The 25340-nt window shown below is 44.2% G+C and overlaps 1 protein-coding gene across 3 annotated transcripts in view; it reads left to right on the top strand.

The window, feature by feature from the left end:
• rbfox2 (RNA binding fox-1 homolog 2) overlaps positions 1–25067 on the top strand; it is an 85069-nt gene extending 60002 nt beyond the window's left edge. For 2 of the 3 annotated variants that reach the window (XM_063196054.1, XM_063196068.1), the window contains 7 exons: positions 6803–6890; positions 9623–9691; positions 12785–12938; positions 14593–14635; positions 18029–18126; positions 18363–18444; positions 21365–25067. In XM_063196054.1, the coding sequence (XP_063052124.1) occupies positions 6803–6890; positions 9623–9691; positions 12785–12938; positions 14593–14635; positions 18029–18126; positions 18363–18444; positions 21365–21409 (579 nt within the window). In that variant the 3' untranslated portion in view covers positions 21410–25067. Of the gene's footprint in view, positions 1–6802; positions 6891–9622; positions 9692–12784; positions 12939–14592; positions 14636–15302; positions 15346–18028; positions 18127–18362; positions 18445–21364 lie in introns of those variants that run through there. The other variant, XM_063196060.1, reaches the window with a different exon arrangement.
• The last annotated feature ends 273 nt before the right edge of the window (positions 25068–25340 follow it).

Below are 25340 nucleotides of genomic sequence, written 5' to 3'. Positions count from 1 at the left end.
ATGCCGCCTGCAGCAGAGTACACCTTAATCGCCTGCTTATTTTCTGGTCTCTAATACATCTTGGCAGTCTACAGTGCAATGTTTAGTACAGGTGAGCTGCTTGACCTGCTAAAGAGATGCTCTTTAAATGTAGAGTATGTCATTTAAGTCATTTTCAAAATGTATGCTGACTGCCCGTTCACAAATGTGATCTTTTCATGAATATTTATTGAGCAATAAGCTATTATTTACTAATCTGACCTCAGTACCTCAGTACGTTTTGCAGCCAAGATGCAAAAATTAATGTAGGCCCAATGAAAATTGTAAATTTCTAAAGCATAATGAATGCTTGATTGTTAGTTGTGGTAAATATTCATGAAAAACATAATGGGCTGAATTAATTCAGGGAACAAACTTCTTAAAAACCACTAAAAATGTCATACTCATACATTTAACTGGAGTGTATCTGAATGCATCACATACCCCTATGCCTCCTTTTACCATTTCACTACCTCGCTAGGGATGCACCGATACCAATACAGGGCTGCATTTCTCGAAAGCCTAGTTGTTAGCCAGTTAGCAACTTTGGTAGTTGGCAATGGGAAATTGCATTGCTAACAACAAAGTAGCTAATGTAGTTAGCAACTATGGTTTCGAGAAATGCACCCCTGGATCAGTCCTGATACTGGCTCATTTTACTCATGCTCATACTTGTAGGCCTACTCGTCAAACACTTGCAGATACGCAACAACACAACATTTCTGGTGGTAACCGGTGGCAGAACATTTAAACCGGTTAACATTGATCCGGTCGACTACCGGTTAAACGGCTACCGGTTAACATCCCTAGTAGTCGGTATCGGAAAGTACTGAAATGCATGTACTGGGTTTTCAAAAAAGTGGTATCATGGTACCTAAACCACTTGCTGTGGTGGGCTGTCACTTCTTGACCGCGTCTCTCATGCCACACTTACTACAAAATCTCATTTGTGTTTGTGATGTTTTTAAGACATGAGCGAGCTTGGCACACTGTCTTTGCTTGTGCTTCGCGACTCTACGCTTCCTCCCATTCCTCCTCTTTCCCATAACTTCTGTTGAGCTTCATGGGTGTTTATTTGCCATTATTTGATGTGTGTGTGTGTGTGTGTGTTTTTAATTTTCTCATTTAGTTCTGTCTTGTTTGTTTTATTTATTTTTTATACATGGTAATATTTTTTCCTGTTTTTTCCCTGATGAAATTTGTGTGTTGTTGTTGTCAGTCTCCGCGACTACCGCCTGCGTGTCTTCACGCCGTGTCCCGGGGGCGATGGTAAGTTGTGTATGTACGGTCGTAACCTCTGAATGACCTCTCCCAGACCCCCCTCAATCACCCAAATCTTTTAATAACATCACAGTAAACGTAAAGTTTCCCACCACCACACCCAACTCTCCTTCATTTCCCAGCCTTGACCTACTTCAGGTTGTTAAGTACGTCCATAGATATTAGCATGGCTACCGCTAATGCTCCTCTGAGTCAGGAGTTAGCATGGATGTGTGTTTAGGTGAACTAGCGTTCGAGTTCCCCTATTCTCTCTTGTGATGCTCGGTGGGATTGTGTGTGTGTGTGTGTGTGTGTGTGTGTGTGTGTGTGTGTGTGTGTGTGTGTGTGTGTGTGTGTGTGTGTGTGTGTGTGTGTGTGTGTTTGTGTGTGTGTGTGTGTGTGTGGCCTCCCATGGCCGTACATGGTTTTGCATGTTTCATCAGCTTTCTGACGTTGCCATAGCCAAGCACAGAATGCTCGTGTGTGTGTGCTTGTGTGTGGGTGTGGGTGTGGGTGTGGGTTTGTGCGATTGTGACTAATTCATCAGTAGCCTACTAATCCTCCGTGTCTTGAAGTGGAATGGGAATTGCAGGCTGTGTCTTTAGTGCCGTTGCCATGTTTTCCGTTTTCCCCGCCCGGCCACTTGAACCCAGCCCTAGGGCGCAATAATGCTTACTTTCGTACACACAGTTCAACTGGGCTGCAGCTGCTCAAATGTATATCACTGACCTGACTGCATGGTGGTCTCGTGGCTGTGTCTGAAATTGAGTTTTCAAAGTGAGAAGTCTGCACACTTAAAATCCTTTTTTGTTGTCTTTAATTATTTCTTTTTTTTAAATATATTTATTAGTGGCTTTTTGTGCCTTTATTGACAGGACAGTATGAGATGCTGACAGGAAGTGAGTGGGAGAGAGAGAAGGGGGAGGATTGGGAGATGACCCCAGCCGGACTCGAACCGGGGTCCCCATGGGCATGCAAGCCCAAATCTGGGCTATAATAAGTAAATAATTTATTATTATTTATAATAAATAATAACAGACAACAAAAAAGGATTTCAAGTGTGCGGACTTCTCACTTTGAAAACTGCAGTTGGCCGAATTCGGCCTGCACCGTTCCCTGGGATGTGCATCACAATCCTCTCCTTCAAACGGTGTCTGTAATGGAGCCTAATAGGTCTCCTGCAGGAGGGGGGGAGCCAAGCCCTTATTCGGGTCTTCCAATCATCTCACACTCAGCATGTCGGCAATAGTGTGTACACTGTACGTACGTGTGATGTGTTAAGTGCAAACCAGCTCTCTCTCTCTCTGCATTCAGATACCCCACCGACACATATTTCACGAGGGTGGGGTGGGGTTGTGGAAGTGGGGGGGAAAGAAATGATCTTTATTGAATTACCACACGCCTTTGTTAGCAGCACACCAGCCAGAGACCATAGGCCATTGACACAAAAGGCATGACGCACATTCCCTCTCTCTCTCTATCTCTCTCTCTCTCTCTCTCTCTCTCTCTCTCTCTCTCTCTCTCTCTCTCTCTCTCTCTCTCTCTCTCTCCTCTCTCTCTTCCTCTCTCTTTCTTTCTCTCTCTCTCTCTCTCTCTCTCTCTCTCTCTCGCTTTCTCTCTCTCTTCCTCTCTCTCTCTCGCTTTCTCTCTCTCTTCCTCTCTCTTCCTCTCTCTCTCTCTCGCTTTCTCTCTCTCTTCCTCTCTTTCTCTCTCTCTTTCTCTCTCTCTCACACACACACATACACACACAAACACACACCCACACACATTCTCTCTCTCTCTCTCACACACACACACACACACACACACACACACACACACACACACACACACACACACACACACACACACACACACACACACACACACACACACACACACACACACACGGCCACACTATATCACCCTCCTCCACCCCTGTGCCCCCCCCCCTCTCTCTCCCCTCTCACTATCATTAGCATGTAATCATCTCATGGCTGACGAGGTTCCTCCAATGACTCTCCCCAACCATCACCCCCCCCCCCCCCTCACCCGTCATTCACCCCCACCGCCACCCCTCCTATGAATCTCCACACCAACCATCACCCCCACCTCACCGCCATTCACCCTACTGCCCGCCACCCCTCCTCAATAACTGATGAGGTTCCTCCAATGAATCTCCACACCATCACCCCCCCCCTCTCGCCCGCCACCCCTCCAATGAATATCCACACCAACCATCACCACCCCTCCTCTCACTCCTCCCATTCACCCCCCCAGCCACCGCCACCGCTCCTCCCTCCTCCTCCACCGTAGCGTTTCTTTTTCTGTGCCTGCCATCAATCCCGTCGTCTGTAATGACTGTAACCCATCATTACGCTCATTGCTGCCACCGTCGCCTTGGCCTTGCCGTTGTCGAGGAGGAGCATCTCTCTTCTGCCCATTTGTTCTCTTGTCCGTCTGTCTGTCTGTCTTGCACCTCCCCCCTCCCCCCCCCCCCCCCCCCTGCCATTCGTTCTCTGTGTGTCTGTCTGTTTTGCAACCCAACCACCCCCGCCCCCCTGTTCTGTGTCTGTCTGTCTTGCACGTGCCCCCCGCCCCCCCATGATAAGCAGGCCCAGCCCCCCCAACGCCCCCAAACCCCCTTTGCTGCTTGTCAATGCAAACTGATGAGTGTCGCTCGCTCGTCAAGTGATGATGATGGTGATGATGATGGTGATGTGTCAACGTGGCTTCTAAAAGCCTCCCCTCTTTTCTCTATTATCCTCCCGAACCCTCATCCCCTCAAAATGTGCGACTGCTCTTAATGTTTTAGGAGTGGGTTGGCTAATTACTTTTATTTGTATGATGATGATGGCTGTTGTGTCACTTTTTGGATGTGTGTATGTATGTCGTGTTGCATATACAGTACAGGGTTGTTGCTGTGTACACACTGGTGCGTGCGTGTGTGTGTGTGTGTGCTTGCGTGTGGTTTGCACTGGAATGGCCTGGCTGGCTGTGTGTGTGTTTGTTTGTCCTTGACTTTTGATCTATGTTGAGGTGTGACACATAGCCCCTCCCCCCTTCCCTTCACAGTTTTCACAAAAATCTTAAATCCCCTTGATCTCTTTCTCTTTCTCTTTCTTTTCTCTTCTCTTCTCTTCTCTTCTCTTCTCTTCTCTTCTCTTCTCTTCTCTTCTCTTCTCTTCTCTTCTCTTCTCTTGTTCTCATTCTTCTGCTCTTCTCTTCTTCTATGTTTCTCGCCCCCTCTCTCTAAACTCGCTGGTTATTTCCCGCCCTTCCTCTTCCTCTTCCTCTTCCTCTTCCACCGTGTGTCATGGTTCTCTTCTCTTCCTCTTCCTCTTCCTCTGTTTGTCATGGTTCTCTTCCTCTTCCTCTTCCTCTTCACCTTCCTCTTCCTCTTCCTCCGTGTGTCATGGTTCGATTGCTTTGTACATGACCCTCAGCAGATAGTGCCGTTGCCTGGTGTTTGCTTCTGGGGATGAAACCTTCTTCACTCTATTCTCTCTTGTGTGTGATATCGCCCACCTCTGTTCTGTTCACAGCCACTTTTCATCTGCTATGAACTGACATGTTCTCTCTCTCCCTCTCCCCCAACCTGCCTCTATCTATCCATCTATCCATCTATCCATCTATCTATCTATCTATCTATCTATCTATCTATCTATCTATCTATCTATCTATCTATCTATCTATCCGTCTGTCTCCTGACTGCACCCTCTTGCATCTCTTCATTCTGCCTCCTCCCAACCCTTCTTGGATGACTTGTTTTTCTAAAACTGTGTTTTTCTCATTGGGGAGGGCTGTTGATTGTTGATTGGTCCAAAATGCATCTAGTGCTTGCTGATTGGTTCATGTGTTGTCATTTCCTCTCTCTCTCTCTCTCCCCCTCTCACTTTTGATCATGTGATGTTTCGTTAAATTGGTTGCGTGTGACGGTGACAAAGGGTGCATTCCAATATGCGATCTTGCGTCCTCCACTTGTGCTTGTGGCCTCGAACCAGGTCGTGATGACATCACTGATAACAGCATTGTATTTCAATATCTTGCTAAAGCTCAATTGTAAAGTCCTTTTCTCATTTCCAAACTGGATGGTGAATGAAAGTTCCCCAAAAGTTGTTGTGGCTTGGCTGACAGCTGGGAAACTTTATTGTTTTCTCCATGGAGGAGGGTCCAGGAGGCAGGGCGAGGCCACAAGCACAAGTGGAGGATGCAAGGTCACATATTGGAACGCACTCATAGTTTTGTTTGAGTAGCTCAGGATGAAAGCTCTGCTGAACCTTTTATGAATATGAAGATGATATCTACTGTAGTTTCTTTCTTGCAGCATACTATCATTTTAAAAAGCCTTTTCAGATATAAAACAGTAACGGAATCTAGACCAGGAGTGTCAAACATAAGGCTCGGACATAAGACGGACGCGGCCCGCCAGAAGGTTATATCTGGCCCCAGACTTGTAAAAAAAAAAAAATAAGAATGTCAAAATAAGTCTCTGGGTTCCTGTGTCCTTCTTGAGTAAGTCCACATAAGTTAGTGTGTGGCGTCCTCTTGTCCGGCACCCATGTGACGGTTCCCACAGCACCAGTTTGCTGGCTGGCAGTTCTTGGTGCCTTTGGCAGTGTCCTGCAAGTCTCATTCTCCTTACAGCAATTGTACTTGTAGACTTGTAAAGAAAAAAATACTAAGAATGTCAAAAAAAACAAGTTCATCTCTAGCTCAGTATAATATGTGCTGCAGGTAGGGCTGCACGATTATGGAAAAAATGATAATCACGATTATTTGGGTCAAAATCGTTATCACGATTTTTGTTTTTTTTTAGCTGAATTTGTTACAAATTGAATAATGAATTATATACGGGATGAGCAAAATGAAATTAATTGTAATAATTATGTAAAAGACAATAGCATAAAACTTATGTGGACAGATTTCTGGACCCAAACACCAGTCAGTATGTTCTGTCAGTATGATCTGGAAACACCAGTCTGTCAGTATGTTCCTGCTCTCGAAGGCAGGTCACTATTGCCACGATTAAATCCCGATTGAAATCACGATTTCGATATCACGATTATATCACGATTTTCGATTATTTTCGATTAATTGTGCAGCCCTAGCTGCAGGTGTCTGAGAGTTCAGGTTCTCCTGGTGCACCCGCTGTCATCCACCTCAAGCTGATTGACAAGCAGCAATGCAAATCCAATACGAAGCAGAAACTTGCAAGATTTCGCAATTATTGTTACTGGTCCTTGGCCTTATGAACTGAAATGACTTTGACACCTCTAATATACGATACGATACGATACGATACGATATACTTTATTGTCAGTTTTCACTGAAATTCATTTTGCTAGACCCTGCTATGGCAGTACGGCCATCGCCACACTTTACCATTCACAATGTCATGTTGTAATTCATCAAAGCATGGTGTGCCTTCTTCTTATCTAGAATATGCGCATGTGTGTGTGTGTGTGTGTGTGTGTGCTGGCTGGGTGTGTGTGTGTGTGTGTGTGTTTGTGTGGCATATCTTAACCCTGTCCGTCTTCTTCAGGTCAACAACGCCACGGCCAGAGTGATGACCAATAAGAAGATGGTTAGTCCCTACACTAATGGAGACGCGCTGACGACGCTACCCTACGGTGAGCTGAGTTTACGATATTACACTGCTAACATGCTGATGACTCTACCCTACGGTGAGCTGAGTTTACGATATTACACTGCTAACATGCTGATGACTCTACCCTACGGTGAGCTGAGTTTACGATATTACACTGCTAACATGCTGATGACTCTACCCTACGGTGAGCTGAGTTATTATACGATATTACACTGCTAACATGCTGACGACTCTACCCTACGGTGAGCTGAGTTATTATACGATATTACACTGCTAACATGCTGACGACTCTACCCTACGGTGAGCTGAGTTATTATACGATATTACACTGCTAACATGCTGACGACTCTACCCTACGGTGAGCTGAGTTTACGATATTACACTGCTAACATGCTGACGACTCTACCCTACGGTGAGCTGAGTTTACGATAGTACACTGCTAACATGCTGACGACTCTACCCTACGGTGAGCTGAGTTTACGATATTACACTGCTAACATGCTGACTACTCTACCCTACGGTGAGCTGGGTTTACACTGATATTACACGACTCTACCCTACGGTGAGCTGAGTTTACGATATTACACTGCTAACATGCTGACTACTCTACCCTACGGTGAGCTGGGTTTACACTGATATTACACGACTCTACCCTACGGTGAGCTGGGTTTACAATATTACACTGCTAACATGCTGACTACTCTACCCTACGGTGAGCTGGGTTTACACTGATATTACACGACTCTACCCTACGGTGAGCTGGGTTTACACTGATATTACACGACTCTACCCTACGGTGAGCTGGGTTTACACTGATATTACACGACTCTACCCTACGGTGAGCTGGGTTTACACTGATATTACACGACTCTACCCTACGGTGAGCTGGGTTTACAATATTACACTGCTAACATGCTGACTACTCTACCCTACGGTGAGCTGGGTTTACGATATTACACGACTCTACCCTACGGTGAGCTGAGTTTACACTGATATTACACGACTCTACCCTACGGTGAGCTGGGTTTACACTGATATTACACGACTCTACCCTACGGTGAGCTGGGTTTACACTGATATTACACGACTCTACCCTACGGTGAGCTGGGTTTACACTGATATTACACGACTCTACCCTACGGTGAGCTGGGTTTACACTGATATTACACGACTCTACCCTACGGTGAGCTGGGTTTACACTGATATTACACGACTCTACCCTACGGTGAGCTGGGTTTACAATATTACACTGCTAACATTTTGGCAACATTTGGTATCACTTTACTTGATGCTGGTGTCATATGCATGTCATAATAGTGTCATGACACAGTCGTAGATAAGTCATAAACGTTATGTCCATGTCTTAAACATTTTATGACTGTTGGCCTTAAGTGACATTCGGGTTGTCTTTGCCATAACCGAATGTCACTTAAGGCCAACAGTCATAAAATGTTTATGACACATGCATAACTGTGACATGACACTGATATGACACTGTAATGACATGCATATGACACCGGCGTCAAGTTAAGCGTTACCAAAAATGTTACAAGTGAAATCATCTTTTTGGTAGAATTGGTCCACAAGAGTTGTCTAAAATTAACTTACTGCACGAGCACGTCATTTTGCTGATGATTTTAAGTTGTTTCTCAGTCCTGATCTTGTTCATCTGTAGTCTTGTTCTCTTAAAGGGGTATGCCACTATTTTGGGGCTTAATACAGTTAAAATCGTTGGCTGGGGGTTATAAAGGTGGTAAAGTGTCTTATTTTTCATGTTAAGTGTTGTCTTGCTTTAAGACAAGTTAAAAGAGGGAGTATGTAGCTAAGCTAGTGAAAGTCAATGGATCACTGTAGCATGTAGCATGCTACACGGATGCATTGACTTTCACTAGCTTAGCGACATGCTCCCTCTTTTAACTTGTCTTAAACCAAGACAACGGCTTACATGAAAAATAAGACACTTTACCACCTTTATAAACCCTGGCCAACGATTTTAACTGTATTAAGCCCCAAAATAGTGGCATACCCCTTTAAATCAAGTCCAAACTAACCCAAATAAAACTTATCTACCGGTGCAGTACCAAGAGATCTCAGTGTTGGACTACTTCACTCTACCAAAAGTAAGATATTTTCTCTTGTTCAGACACTCTCCTTTGTTCACTCACATCTGTGTGTTTTCTTTTGTGTTTTGATCTATTGATTCATTTTCAGAAAGTGAGCAGGATTACAAAACGAACAGGCAACTTTTACTTACCGGTGTGCCTTATATTTTTAGTATTTCATTTCCAGAATTCATGCTGCCCACAAATGTTACCTTTTTTTAACAAATGCTTAGCACTACCATCAAATTCTAAGTACTCATTACAGTAAAACTGGGAACATTACATTTTCCATGCATGAAAAGGGGGATCTTCTCCATGGTCCGCCATTTTGAATTTCCAGAAATAGGCATTTTTAGCTGCAAAACTTACTGTACTTTCTTTATACTAGTAAATATTGGTTCATTATTTAGTAAATATTTGTGAAATGTTACACGGTGCGGGTGAACCTTTAAACACTTCCGTTCATCTGTTGCCCTCCCTTCTCTTTTCTGTGTTCGCGATCCCAAACTCAGGTGAAGATTTCAGCCAGGGGGTTCCATGCCGTCCTTTAGATGCGGAGCGAGGGCACAAGACAACATGGGAATTCTCAGGCTAGCTAACTCTTGCTCAAATTACTAAACGCATGTTTGTGTGTGTGTCTTGTGTTTTCCAGCGGGCTGGAAGTTGAGCCCTGTGGTGGGAGGCATGTACGCACCCGAGCTCTACGCTGGGGAGACGCTGGGTAGGTTTACGACACCTTCCTCCAGCCACCTTCCACACATTTCATCTCCTTCCTCTTTCGTGATTTTTATAATGTTGTGGTGATTCTGGAGCTATCTTTTAGCTCTTATTTTATTACGTTTTTGTCTTGACTTGCTGTTATGTGTTGTGCAGATGGCCAGGTGGCATTCAATTTCCACTTCAGGTGCATTCAGGCTGACGGTGAACCGTTCTAGTTCCTGTTCCCACACCTTATCGTGAACCGGACGTCGTGTTCACGCCACAGATCTTAGCGTTAGCGAACCGGAAAGTTGGTTCGCAACGCGAACTGCAAAATACTTGTTTTTTCTGCCTGCACCAGTTAAGTTCAGAAATAAAGTGCTTACCTGCGAACCACCCAGATTCATACCGGGCTCTGAACTTTTCTTTATGTCAGTGTTTCTCAAACTTTGTCAGAGCGAGGACCACTTTGTCCCCCCAAAGATGGTCAGGGACCACCTGCCAACTGAATTGACAATTGACGGATGCAAATTTGAAACTTCTAATTTAGATGCAGATCACTTACTTTTTATTCACATTACAAGTCTTATTGTGGTGAAAATATGACTTCAGCCATGTTTAGCTTTGTCATAATTAATTTTACAAATATAGTGTACTGCTAACTTGTCTTGGAAGAGTAGAAATGCCCTCGCGGACCACCTGAGCTCTGTAGCGGACCACAAGTGGTCCCCGGACCACACTTTGAGAATCACTGCTCTATGTAATAATTTAATACCCAGATGAGCCTGCTGACGTCCACATTGTCGTCACGCTTCGCAGAGATTTTTTTCCGGTTCACACCGCGAACCACCTTTTCGGATCTCTCTGCGCTGTGAACACACGCCGGCCAGTTTGAGATTAGGTGCAGGAACCATCACCAGCAAAGTTCTCAGTCGGCCTGAACGCGCCTTCAGTGCCTATTGGCAGGGCCGGATTAATGCAAAGGCTAGATATGGCTGCAGCCTAGGGGCCCCCACCTGCTAGGGGCCCCCTGATTGCCCAAAAGTGAAAAATTACAGAATTGGGACAAGATGCAATATTGAAAAATCGATCCACCGTGTTGAGAATAGTTGGCAGACATGTTATCCTGAATGTCTTGCTCATAATTACGACACTGTCTACGTACATTTTTCACGAAATTTGTCTTCTGGGGGCCCCACAGCAACCTGTAGCCTAGGGGCCCCGGGCCATCTTAATCTGGCCCTGCCTATTGGGGAGGACTGCTGAATGGTTAGGGATTTGGCCAAGTCTTAAGGGCTCTGCATACTTCACGTGCGCATTTTGTCGCGTGTGGCGCGAGAACCATTAATGACGTCATCACTTGCGACAGACTATTCATACTTCAGAAGGCTTTCGCTCGCATTGTCGGAAGTGCCCTCTGCTGTTCATGAGAGAAACGGCAGTATCTTTCGCAACTCGCAGCGTGAGTTCTACGGATGTATAAAATAGAAAGCCAAACACGGCTGCTGTAGGGCTACTGAACGTCTGACTTGTGACTTACCACATTGAAACATATATTTTTTGTTGTAGCCTACATTGCCAGTTCATTCCAAGACCATGTGAGAGCATTGTTCTGGCGGCAGAATTTTTAAATATATCGCTGAACACAACGTGCTTCTGAACAAAGTAAACAATTGTTTCACTGAACAACATTTAAGAGAGAAGATAAAATAACTCTCTATGACATTTTATTATCCTTAAAATGGTGCAGGATCCATTCTGTAGTAGCCTACAGTAGTTGTAGCCTCTCTTCGCAACTCCTGCTTTGTCTGCCTACCTGCATGGTCGCTGGTGGCGCACGACATGTTACAAAAAAATGTGGGGTGCACGACGTCGCGACACGGCAGCTCGCGCCACGGCGTGTGACGTCATTTTGGGTCACGTGATGGCGCGAGTGAGGTCGCGAGTGAGGTCGCGAGTGAAGTATGAAGGAGACTTACACCAGTCACGCCAAGTATGAATCCCCCTTTAGTCACCCCTGCAGTCATCCAAATGTCCCTCTCAGCCATGTATTGATGTTATTGAGCATTTTAATACCTCGTCCAGCATAATTCATTTCCTGACCTTTATTCTTGCTTTCATTGGAGCGTCTCACCTCTTTTTTCTATACTCTCACTTGCAGTCTCTTTCTACACCAGAACAGTTTACACCATACGTCTTAGATAAATACAAAGTACATTTAACAAATCATCTCTCACTTGCACTTGAGATAGGCCTACTCTATGTACGTATAAGGATAATAATAATAATCTCTCTCTCTCTCTCTCTCTCTTTCTCTCTCTCTCTCTCTCCCTCTCTCCCTCCCTGTCTATCTCTCTATCTCCCCGTCCCTCTCTCTCTCTCTTTCTCTCTTTCTATCTCTCTCCCTCTCTCTATTTCTCTCCCTCTCTCCCTCCTTCTCTATCTCTCTATCTCCCCGTCCCTCTCTCTCTCTCTCCCTCCCTCTCTATCTCTCTATCTCCCCATCCCTCTCTCTCTCTCTCTCTCTCTCTCTCTCTCTCTCTCCCTCCCTCTCTATCTCTCTATCTCCCCGTCCCCCTCTCTCTCTCTCTCTCTCTCTCTCTCTCTCTCTCTCTCTCTCTCTCTCTCCCTCCCTCTCTCTGTCTCTCTCTCTCTTCTCTCTCTCTCTCCTTCTCTCCCTCCCTCTCTATCTCTCTATCTCCCCGTCCCTCTCTCTCTCTCTCCCTCCCTCCATCCCTCTCTCTGTCTCTCTCTTCTCTCTCTCTCTCATTCTCTCCCTCCCTCTCTATCTCTCTGTCTCCCCATCCCTCTCTCTCTCCCCCCCTCTCTCCCTTTCTCTCTCTCCCATCCCTCTCTCTCTCCCCCTCCCTCCCTCCCTCTCTCTCCCTCTCCTCTCTCTCTTTCTCTCCCTCTCTCTCCCTCTCTCCCTCTCTCTCTCTCTCTCTCTCTCTCTCTCTCTCTCTCTCTCTCTCTCTCTCTCTCCCTCTCCCTCCCTCTCTATCTCTCTCTCTCTCTCCCTCCCTCTCTATCTCTCTATCTCCCCATCCCTCCCTCCCTCCCCCTCTCTTTCTCTCTCCCCGCCCCTCCCTCTCTCTCTCTCCCTCTCTCTTCTCAGTTCCAGGGTTCCCCTATCCCACTGCGGCCGCCGCCGCTGCAGCCGCCACCACCGCCGCCTCGTTCCGCGGAGCCCACCTGCGAGGGCGGGGTAGACCGGTCTACGGGGCCGTGCGAGCAGCCGTACCCCAGCCGGCCATCCCAGCATACCCAGGGTAGGCTGCCTCACATAGCCAGGCCACACCCTCCTAGTGACGCCACACCTGCTGCGTTGCTTCTAGTCCGGCCAAGAGCAATGCAAATATCGTTTCTGATCTCCCGAAAAAACGGGAACTCCACCCACTTTGTCTGACACCAGTCAATTGGTAGCAAACCTAGTGAGGAGGGTCGGCCATGCCGTTTTGGGAAACGTTCATTTTTATGCTCTTGGTCAGACCAAGTCTCAAAGAGATTTTCAAGTCGATGATAATCAGGCTAGGCCTCACAGGACACTGCTTTATCGTCAGTGATGGGCAACATGGATTCACTTGTTACAATCTAGGGCCACGCATTCCAAACTGTCCAATTCAAGCAAATTGATCATTCAACCAGCCAATCACCTAGGATGCGTTTCCCAAATTTTTTTTAAGGGTGACTGTGTGAGATTTTTAGTTGTTTATTTCCAGAATTCATGCTGCCCATTCACTAATGTTACCTTTTTCATGAATACTTACCACCACCATGAAATTCTAAGTGACTGGAAAAATTGCACTTTTCATACATGAAAAGGGGGATCTTCTCCATGGTCCGCCATTTTGATTTTCCAAAAATAGCCATTTTTAGCTGCAAAAATGGCTGTACTTGGACCATACCAGAAAATATTTGTTTATTACCTAGTAAGCTTTAATGTAAAGATCCAATTTGACAATAGGCAGCCTAGTTTCCATGAGCAGCGTAGTGGCAGTACCTTTTTTGACCATTTCCTGCACAGTGTACCTTTCAGTAGTACTGAAGTATGAGGTGAAAGTGAAAAAAGTGAAAGCCCATTGGGAACTCCAACTCCCGTTGTCATTGTGACACAGCACACAACGAAATTGCATTTATGCCTCACCCGTGCAAGGGGGCAGCCCTCAGTGGCCCCATGGGGAGCAGTGCGGTGGGACGGTACCATGCTCAGGGTACCTCAGTCATGGAGGAGGATGGGGGAGAGCACTGGTTGATTACTCCTCCCACCAACCTGGCGGGTCGGGAGTCGAACCGGCAACCTCTGGGATGCAAGTCTGACGCCGTAACCGCTCACCCATGACTGCCCCCTTGGCAATATCTCTTACGCCCCCTAAGGGACTTAATGTCCTGCTTCAGGACATATTATGAAAGGACACAATGAGAAGAACACCCGTAGTGTAACCAACTGAGTGCAGATCGAGCTGCGCTTGTAAGGGAATGTGTACGTGCATGTGTTTGCTTTTTCCAGATTTCAGTATATCACTGCTGCAAGAAATCTCCATTTAGATGCACTATAGTTTTTAACTTCACGTGTTTAGATGAAGTGCTGCTGCATGTGTGTGTGTGTGTCAATAATATCCTTCCTCCTTCCTCCTTCCTCCTCTTTTCCTCTCACTGCCCATCAATTCATCCTCTTGTTTTTCCACACTCCTCATCTGCTTTTACCTCAAATGTCCACTTGGTGGCGCCCTTCTCCTTTCAAAAAACACCCGAATGCTCCTCTTTCTTCTCCTTTGCAACCCTCATCTTTGCACATACCGCTTGGCATCTCATAATTTCTCCCTTCGTTTCTTCTCTTCTCTTCTCTTCTCTTCTCTTCTCTTCTCTTCTCTTCTCTTCTCTTCTCTTCTCTTCTCTTCTCTTCTCTTCTCTTCTCTGTCTCAGCGTGGTGTATCAAGACGGCTTTTACGGCGCTGCTGACCTCTATGTAAGTATGACCTACACCTTTCCACAACTCAACTCAGCTCCCTCATCGTCTCCCTCCACCACCCTTCTTTAAGTCAGTTTCTGTGTGTGTGTGTGTGTGTGTGTGTGTGTGTGTGTGTGTGTGTGTGTGTGTGTGTGTGTGTGTGTGTGTGTGTGTGTGTGTGTGTGTGTGTGTGTGTGTGTGTGTGTGTGTGTGTGTGCGTGTGCGTGTGCGTGTGCGTGTGCGTGTGTGTGTGCAGGGAGGCTGGTTTATGTGTGTGAATATGACTGTGAAGAGTCCACACAGATGTTGCAAAAGAGCAATTGTGAATGAAAGGCCGAACACTGTGCCTGCCTCATTTCTCATTGTGCAGCCCCTCAAATAGACCCAACTGCTATTTTTCCCCCTTGGGTACAACCCAAAAATGAACAAATGAATAAAGATGAAAGAAATGTACGATTTGTTTGATGCCCATACCGTACATTCACAATTAGTTCTGCTCAAAGTTGTAGTGTCTTTGATTGTCTTTGTGTATTTGTGAGTGTGTATGCTTGTGTATAAATGTGAGCTTCCTGTTTGTCGGTGAGTGAGTGCGTGCGTGCGTGTGTCTGTTTGTGTTGTGTGTTTGTGTTGTGTAAGCGCACCACAGTGTACAGGTTGACAATAGCTCTTTCTGTTTTCTCTGTAGCGTAGTGATACAGGAGTCTGTGCTTAGTGCCTGTGTGCCACAGGTAGGGTCTCTCTGAAAGCTAGTGTGCATCAAACCTTCTTTTATTTGTCTTCCGATATTTACATACGACTTCTCGGCCATTTTTGAGACTGTGATGGCTTCTCTGTTTTGTTGTTTTGATACTAACTCACCACAGTTTGACTTGGGTGGAGGTGTGGAAGGGGTGAACGAATCAACGAAATACAAATAAAATAATAAAATCCTTTACTGATAAATCCAGATATCGTTTGTCAGATTAGCTCGCTGCAGGTATCATTCTTTGTTTTTTTCCTTTTTTGAAAAGTAAAATGTGACTTTTTTTTAGAAACATTTTTTAGAACCGGTCAATCTTAAGCCATGCTCAAACTACACGACTCCCGATTTTGTGTCCAATTTTGACATTGTGCTGCACCGCATACATAAAGAGAATCGCAACTGTCAATCTTATCCCTGATCGTAAACACCCGAGACAATGTCCAAAGTTATATTTTGACTCGTAAATATCAACTCTTTTTAAATATCGTAAATATCAACTCTTTGAACCTGTAAAATTCTTAGAATCTCGGTCACAATGAGGAAATCTTGCCCGACAATCGCTTGCGATGGTCCTGCGGGGTAACGTTCCACTGATTGTCGTAGAGGGGGGGTCTCAGGCGGGAATCAGGCCGATAGTCATGTAGTTTGAACCAGGCTTAAGTTAAACAAACAAACGGGATCTTGTAAAAAAAAGTTGTGATCTTAGAAATGTCAACAGGAAAACGTCAATTTGTCATTCCGTTTGGACCTGTGGAAGCACCAGCACAAAACATGAGCCCTGGTTCACGCAGAAACGATCTTTATCATGAGAGTTGAACTCTGTCGTATTCTGACCCCTTCCCAGTATCTCCGTGTCTGTTACACCTGTGGCATGCTAGCTGGTACAGTATCTATGTCAGCATGCTGGCACACTTACCCCGCCCAGTATCCCCTCCTCCCCTCCTCCTCTTTCTTCCCTTGTTTTTTTTTTTCATCTTTGATTCATCCATCCCCCCCCCACTTTCTCCATGCGGTAACACTCTTACTTGACTTTATGAAAAAACAATTGTCGTCGCACACTCAGAACTTCGTGCGGTACATTTAATGGGCGTAAAGCCGAAACGTCGGTCTCATTACATGTGCTGCATGAAGTTCTGAGTGTGCGACGACAATTGTTTTTTCATAAAGTTTACTATTGACCGCTGTGTGCACCTCACACGGGGTGCGTTTACTAAAACCAAAGGAACACTTTACTTGACGCCATTTTCATGCGTATTTGACATGGCAGTGTCATAATGCAGTCATGGACGTGAAATAAACGTTATGTCATTGTCATAAACATCTTATGACTTGTCATTAAGTGACATTCGGTGATGCTTAATACAGCCTAGAGACAATGTCAACTTTTCCTAACCATAAAACGTTTATGACATTGACACCATGTTTATGACTCATCCATGATTGTGTCATGACCCTATTTTGACACTATTATTATGACACTGTTATGCCATGCTTATGACGGCAGCGTCAAGCAAAGTCTTACCCACCCCCATTTTCCCCATTGTTGCACCCAACAATCCAATGCGTTTTCGTTATATTACACACTCTCCTTTTCTTCCCTCCCATTTCTGCCCACCCCATTTTTCGTTTCCTATCCTCCTCTTTTCATCTCCGTCCCTCCCTCCCTCCCTCCCTCCTCTCTTCTTCTTTGGCAGGTGTGTAGGAATGTTGGGAGTTGTTTCTAGGCTGGCCCATAGGAATAGAATGCAGTGGCGTGTGTGATAAGGATTGCCTGTTTTTATTTCATTATTAATTCATTTTATTATTATAAGTTTTTGTTTTGTTTCGTTTTTTGTTTGTTTGTTTGGGGGTGCATGCCGTCTGTCTCTTGATCAGTCTTTGTCAGTATGTTTGTCTGGTCGTGGCTCCATGTGTGTGTGTGCCGTACGGTACGTGTGTCTCTCCTCTCCTCTCCTCTCCTCTTGAAATGACCTCCCAGCCTCCTCTCTTCTCTTCTCTTCTCTGTCTCTGCCGTGTGATGTGCTAATGTCACCTGGTAATGACTTGCTCACGATGGTTGTTTGTATCTCTCTGTACCTGACTGTGCATCGGGCGGGGTGGGGTGGGGGGTTGTGGAGGGTGATGATGACACAAAGTGATGCCATCTCTTGTAACTCTTTATCAAGTCACCGTTTGCCTCTCCCTCTGTGGCGAGAGACCCACCTCCTTGGCCCACACACACACACACACACCCTGTTGGCTGAGCTAGTTGGCGACCCTTTCTGATTATTAATACTACGCGCAATATGACATCGAGTCTTTCATGGTAATGATTGCGGGTGCTGGTCTTCTGGTCACAGAGGAAGAGACGCGTGGCTAGACCTCTTTGCTGTGTTCTCTCTGAATGATTTGTTTGCATCAGACTGTACATTACTTGCCTGTTACTTGCTACTGTGTCTCAAGTTTATTTTTTTGTCTTAAGATTATTCATTTACTTATTTTTGCTCTGTGTGTTGAGAAAGACGCTTGCTTTAGGCATTCATTTTTCGAGCAACGCTGTGCAACATCAAATGCTTAACCGTTTCTCTGTGTCCTCCTCCATTTTCTCTCCTGTCCTTCCTCGGTCCTCTCCACCTGTCCGGCCTCCTCCTCTCCTCCATCCTTCCTCCTCCTCCTCCTCCACCCCTCAGGGAGGTTACGCCGCGTATCGCTACGCTCAACCGACGGCCGCCGTAGCCGCCGCTCCTACGGCTGCCGCCGCCGCAGCTGCTGCCGCGTACAGTGACGGGTAAGGAAACGCGGCGCTGACACGCCATTTCGCCACAGCTGCCACTGAATGTGTACACTGTAAAAAATTCAAAGCTTCACACAACTTACAATAAGGATTTAAATTACCTTGGAATTCTGAGGCAGTTGGTAAACTTGTGATATTTTTTTTACTGTGTATTTTTTTTTTTTCAAATGCTTTTATTGTGATCTCAGTCTGGCATTAAACATGTGGCGGTCTGCTCTCGTCTCCTCTAGCTATGGCCGGGTGTACACAGCCGATCCCTACCACGCTGCCCTGGCCCCGGCTGCAGCTGCTGCCTATGGAGTAGGAGCAATGGTAAGCATCCGCCAAATGCTCACCGACCCTCACGGGTCCCACTAGTTTGACGCCCTCTCGTGACTTCACATGGTAATCAAACATTTCAAAAAAGCGATTTAAGGTTAGGGTTAGGTTTAGGGTTAAGTGAGTCCCGACCCTCACGTGAGGCCACTCCTCTTCCTCTCAATCTGGTGGACTTCTGTCGTGGATATAGAACTTTAGATGTTGCGTTGTCATGGATATAGAACATCAGATGTTGGATTGACTATTGGAAGCTTTGACCTGGACCCCAAGATTCTATAGTGCTCCACTGAACGGTTTTGAGGCATTTGCAAGATCACGACTAGGGCTGGGTAAAATAATTGAGTTAATCGATAATCGATCGAATCGAATCGAAATTCACAAATTCATGGCCATAGTTACATTTGAGGCTAGCGAGGTCCGGACCTCGCCTATCGTGAGAGGTTTTTATTATTATTATTATTATTATTTTAACGGCAAATATGACCAACTGAAACACACAAAAAACATCTATAAACCTTTGTGAAGCGTCCTTTGCAAACTGTGGTTAACATCCATGTGCTATGTGTTCTAGTTTTGCCTTTGTGTTCTGTTTTTGAGAGTAAACAAGATTGATTTATATTGCAAGTGGTGCGACTCGTGGGAGAGAACGCAACTCAGCCGACATCGCAAGTGTTTGGTCGCGTTCGTGACAGAGCATTGCGCAAAGCAAAATTACCATGCTTTCTGGTTGGAAAAATGCATTGAAATGGCAAAGTGTGCGTGTGCAGCCTGCGCAGTAATGTGCCGTCACGAACGCGCCCATTAAGCACGCGCTTGGTGAGATCTCCGCTATCAGAAAGCCCGCGCTTGGTGAGATCTCCGCTAACAGAAAGCCAACCGTTGTATAGCCTACAGCTCAATCCGTAACAAGTAGGCTATGGTGTCTTAAAAAGCCATTTGAGTCATTATTTTAAGAAGGCCGGCTGCTGCATCAGCTGCTGCATAAAGGTAAAAGCAGGATATCCGTGAAAGGTAATTGATTGTAAATTGGAAAGCATGTGATAAACACTGACAGAGGAGGTCACCGGAACATCTTCAGGTGTGGATATTTTCCTGTTAATTTGGACAAGTGCCAAGACTATCGACGTTGCCACGTCTTCGTCAGAGTCAATCGCAGTAAAATATCCACACCTGAAGAGGCTCCCGTGACTACTGTGTCTGCATAGCCGTGACGCATCAGATGGCTCAGGAGCGCGGAGGATAGGCTACTTTTCTTTCTCGTTGATAGACTTTTGTCTTCTGCGCTTGTGAAGAACTATAACAACTAAATAAAAACAAAACGTTTGATGCGACTCTAGGAAGAAAAAAGTTTACTCCAAAATAAGTGGTTTGCACTACAGAGATAGCTATCCCTGTATCTTTGGAGGAAAACAGCTGAAGTGTAATTTCATTGGGAGAAAAATATGAATGGCTGAGCAACTTGCCATCTGAGGATGTAGCTTATTGTGCAACTTCAGGGTCAAGCTTTAGTTTCCTTACAAAGGGCTTTACTGACTGGGAGGATGCTGTTTATAATAAAAGAGGCATGATACCAAAGCATAGCCATTCAAAGGGAATAGGCTGAGTTGGCTGAAAACTACAACATATTTATTATTATACATGTCTACATATTTACTATTTCACATTAGGCCTATACATTCATAGAGGAGGGCCCTACAGGTATATATAGGCCTGTGTAGCCTATATTTATTTATTTTATGAATTCATTTTTAATTTATATTTTATATTAATAATAAAATTTCGGCGCGCGCTTTGCGCGCGCATCATGGACCTCGCCTACTTCACATGGCTGGCTACGGCCATGCACATAATCCATTCACAGTGCACAAAATTTTTTTTGGTTCTTTTTCTTTTTGTTCTCCTTTGTTTAATTTAGGTCAATGGAAAATACTCAGTAGGTATACGTCAATTAGGCCTAGGCCTACTTATTACAAATTAGCAATCTGTTAACACTGTCAAGCCACAGCCCTTTGACATTTTTATATAAAAATAGGCAACAGCATCTTTTGGGGGAAATTCTGGCACCAGGAAGGGAACGGATTGAATCGATTCGGAATGAATCGAATCGAATCGAATTGAGTCGTGATTAATCGATTCAAAGCCCTAAGAATCGAAATCGCCTAGCCCTAATCACGACTCCTGCTGTGGATTTGAGGAACTAGAAGTGGCGCTTGCTTAGAAACAGCGAGAACAAGCGCTGATATGCCGATCCGAAAAGAATTCGAAAACAATTCTAACTGTCAATCGAACCAAATACCCATTCTAATCGTCATGTAACAATTTAATAGCTCTCAAAAATGAAAGCTCAGCATGAAAAAGGAAGCGAAACTAAGGTTTGAATGAAATCAAGTAAACTCGACGGGAATTCTAAAGGAAATGCATTGTTTCAAGTCTCCCGTAGAGATGAATGGGAAATGGCATTCTACTTCCTTGTTTTCCGCCACAACATTGCCATTGTCCCGCCCCGGCCGGTTGCCTCACTTTGAAATAGAATGTTAGGGCTCCAAGTTAGTTAGTACACATGTATACGTCAATGATAGGAACCAATGTGTCAATTTGGTCACCGCCATTTTTGAATGGGGATGTAAACGCTGTCTGAATGAACATCAGTTGACATCACGTGATGGAGGTATGCAAATGATCCTGTTGATGGCGGTAAACCATAATCTTAAATGACGGTGTGAAAAACAAAGGAACCCCATACTAAGATGCTGGTAGGCTACTGGAGACTGGCCATGCAAAAAAGGCAAAACAAGACATCTAGGGTTCTGTATCTATGGACTTTCATAAATTGTAATTCTGCACCTGAATTGTGTGTGTAACATGTTCAGACAATATTCATTAACTGGTTATTCTTCTGTCTTTGTTTTGACAGGCCACGTTGTACAGAGGTGGATACAGTCGATTTTCACCATACTGATGAGTCTTTCACAGAACATCTCCCCCTCCCGCTCTTCCTCTTTGGATACTCTTTTATGGATTCAAAAGAGTTCCCCCTACAACTTTGGAGTACAATTGCCCCCAACCCCTCTCTCTCTCTCTCTCTCTCTCTCTCTCTCTCTCTCTCTCTCTCTCTCTCTCTCTCTCTCTCTCTCTCTCTCTCTCTCTCTCTCTATCTGTGGTCTTTGTAGGATTCATATTATATCAGATGCACATGCTCGTGGTACAGCAAGTATACTGTATATTAGTAAGGAAAACAGTTGTATGGTATGGACACAATGCAAGTTTATTTCCATATTGAAAACAGTTACCCACCGATTGAATTCGAACAAAGAAAAAAGAAAGAAGAACAAAAAAGAAGAAGAAAAAACATGGCTGGTTTTGAAAAAAAAAAATATTGCACGGCTCCAAGCTCTTTGAACAGTTAATCCTTTCTATGACTCATATCTCTGCACAAACGCATGAAGTTGAAAGTTATGGCCTCAAAAAATCTTCCAGTTTTCCAGTGAACTTTTTTGCACACACAAAAAAAAATCATGAACTTCGCCATTTGCAAACGGTCTTTGGGGAAAGGACTTGAGACAACGTTTTGGCTGGCTGCACTGCGTCGCCTGAAATCATTACACCACATAAAATATACACACACACACAAACTCTCTCTCACACACACACACACACACACACACACACACACACACACACACACACACGCGCGCGCACGGGCCACTCGGGCTTCCATGGACACCAAGGAGGGGGGGGGGGGGTGAGGAGGGTTTGGTGAGCGAGCGGAGGAAGACGGACAAGGTGTTGGCTGATGAGCTCGAAGGGACGGGACGAGCGAAAGCACAAATGATGACGATGCAAAGATGACACCTCAGCACCCTTTGAGGACTCAAAAAAATCCTGGGTACACTTTGAGTGCATTCCAATATGCGACCTTGCCTCCTCCACTTGTGCTTGTTTCCTCGTACCAGGAAGTAATATGTCATGATGACATCACTGACAACAGCATTATAATTCAATATCTTGCAAAAGCTCAATTGTAGAGTCTTTTTCTCATTTGCAATTGGGATGGTGAGTGAAAAACAGTCCCTCAAAAGTTGTTGTGGCTAGGCTGACAGCTGGGAAACTTTATCGTTTTCCCCATAGAGGAGGGGCCAGGAGGCGGGACGAGGAGACAAGTACAAGTGGAGGAGGCAAGGTCGCATATTGTAACGCACTCTTAACTTGACGTGCCGCTGCATAACACATTCATAGCAGCTGTTATACACTTTGCATGAAGGATTCATGACTGTTTCGTAAGACATTCATTACCAAACCTTTCATAAACATGGAGGACTAAAGGACAGCACCTTGTCAGAAATAAAAGTTTTGCAGCATCGCTTTTTTTGTGCTGCTTTGTTTAACTTTTATTTTGACATTAGCTGTCCTTCCGTACCCTAGGACTAGGTTCATGAAAGGTTTGGTATGAATGGGTCATGAAACAATTATGAATGCTTCGTACAGACTTTATAGCTGCTGTTACGAGTCTGTTATGCAGGAACACGTCAAGTGAAGTGTTACCGAAATCCCTTTCTTTAGTTTTGACATTAGAGGGTTAGAGACGCATTCTCATAGTCTGTTACAGGCCACGGTAATATCTCATGCAGAGTGGTTGTTCTAGAGGTTTTCACACGTGACATTTGTTGACATTTACTTTGGATGACCTTAAAAGACAATTATGTTGTACATTTACCTCACAAATTGTCGATTGAAATGCAACCTTTAAATTTGATAGATACCATATGCAAAGACACTAGTTAGGCGAATAAATATTGTTATTATTATTATTATTATTATTATTATTGTTATTACTATTATTAGTGACATAGACATGCAATCTTATTGCGGTGAGGTGATTGTGACCCCCCCTGCTTTATGAGAGAAAGAGTCCTCCAAAGCCATAACTGTATTTCTCCACGCATACAGTACATGTGTACAGTTATAATTAGTTGATATTGATCAGGTTACCTTACCGCTCTACAGAAATATTGGCCTGTTTTGTTTTTTTGAGAATGCACAGTGGATGACTTATGCAGTTTTACATTAAATGAGAACTATTTTTACTTAGTCAGAATGCAATCCCCTGCGCATTCTCCCTCCCTGGTTTTGACTGTAGTTTAGCTGATAATGTATGCAAGTAGCTGCCAACCTTGAGAATAAAAAGTAACTATAATATCCTATTTAAAGTATGAAAAAGTAAAAGATTAATTGTTTTTATATCTATATTCTGAATGTTGAATGCTTTTTTTGTTTGTTTGGTTTTGGTCTTGTTTTCTTTTTGTTTGTGTGTTTTTTTTTTCTTTTTTTCTTTTGTTCCAAAGATTTGTCAAAAGCACATTTACAGTTGACTTCAGTATAAGATCAGCCTTAGTATTGTCGGTGTTATCACTCTTACTTTCCCCAAAGCTGGGTTTCTTCTTTCTACCATACGTCACTTGAAAGGATATACTGCCCAAAAGCATGCTCAATCTTTCTTTCTTTCTTTCTTTCTTTCTTTCTTTCTTTCTTTCTTTCTTTCTTTCTTTCTGCAGATGTGGGTTTTATGTTTAAAGACCATCTTTCTTTAGACCTCGGCTTTAGACGCTGGGTCCTGTTAGGATGGTACAGTAAAGCTGACGTGATGAAAGTTGTTCTAATGGGAACTCCAGTCTGCGCCTCAGTGGATTGACATGACGACATATCTGGTGATTGTTTTGGGGGCGTGATGATCGTATAGGATCTTTAGTGGTTATTGGATCGAGCCATATTTCAACACCTCTCCGAGAGCGGGGAGTGGTTTTGGTAGTAATATAGTGAATAATGAACAATACTTTTTTATATATAATAATCAAGGTTTACAATAGTCAATAAGCCTCTGATGGGAGATATTTACCAGAGGGATTGATTTAAGTCCATTTTTCCCGCTTACTTTGAAAAAAAAAAGGACTAAATGCATTTCATGATAGGAGAGATAGTTGAAGATGAAAAATGTGAAAAATCAATTTGTAACTTCGGGTTAGATATAGTTTATTCCTCTGGCAGCGCAGTCCAGCAGAGTATTTTATAGAGGTCAATTTAAATACTATAGGAAACAATAATTTGACTGCTACATGTCATGTAAATTATGTCATGTTATTATTTTTTTCCTTTTTTAAGTTTAGGCACTTGGCCTGCAAGCTGTCCCTTTTCTCCTTTCAGTGTTACAAAGAAGGCAAACTGGTCCTTTTCCTTTTAAGATTACACCACCCCATTACCCCACACATACTGGTATTTTAAGAGGAACATTTGCCATTTTGTGATGGAATTCAAACACTGACCCACTCTTTCAAGCCAATGTGTTAACATGTTATCAGCGATGGTACTATGGCTATTTCTTTCCAACGTGATTCAGTTCTAAACTGGCTGCCGGCTGCAGTTGGTCGGCCTTGGAAAGGAGGCGTGGAAGAGACTGTTGTGTCCAGTGATCCCCCATTCTGCACCTTACCATAATGTTTAGCCTTTGGTTTGAAATGCACGTGGCTGTTTTTTTATTATTATATTATTATTATTATTATTATTATTTTAATTCCTCTGTCAACTGATGCCATTTGTGTTGGTCTTTGTAACTGAATGTCCATATAAACAGTTTTTTTTTATATAAAGCTCGGTCTGATATGTGTCTTTCTGCTGCCATAGACACTACACTTTTACAAACCTTTTGCTTTTCATTAGGGATGCATATACTGGTATCGGTATTGGCACCCGATACTGCTCATTATACTCGTACTCGTACTCGTCAAGCACTTGCCGATACCAGGAACGATACTGCTATTACACAAAAAAATGCAAAATCTTGTCACGTTCTGTGCACTTGAAAGCAGCATGGAAAAAAGTGCCACCTCATACATTTA

The sequence above is a fragment of the Engraulis encrasicolus genome, chromosome 1 (assembly GCF_034702125.1).
Source record: "Engraulis encrasicolus isolate BLACKSEA-1 chromosome 1, IST_EnEncr_1.0, whole genome shotgun sequence".
NCBI lineage: Eukaryota > Metazoa > Chordata > Actinopteri > Clupeiformes > Engraulidae > Engraulis > Engraulis encrasicolus.
The sequence above is the reverse complement of the archived record's forward strand: the minus strand, read 5'-3'. Positions and strand labels throughout refer to the sequence as shown.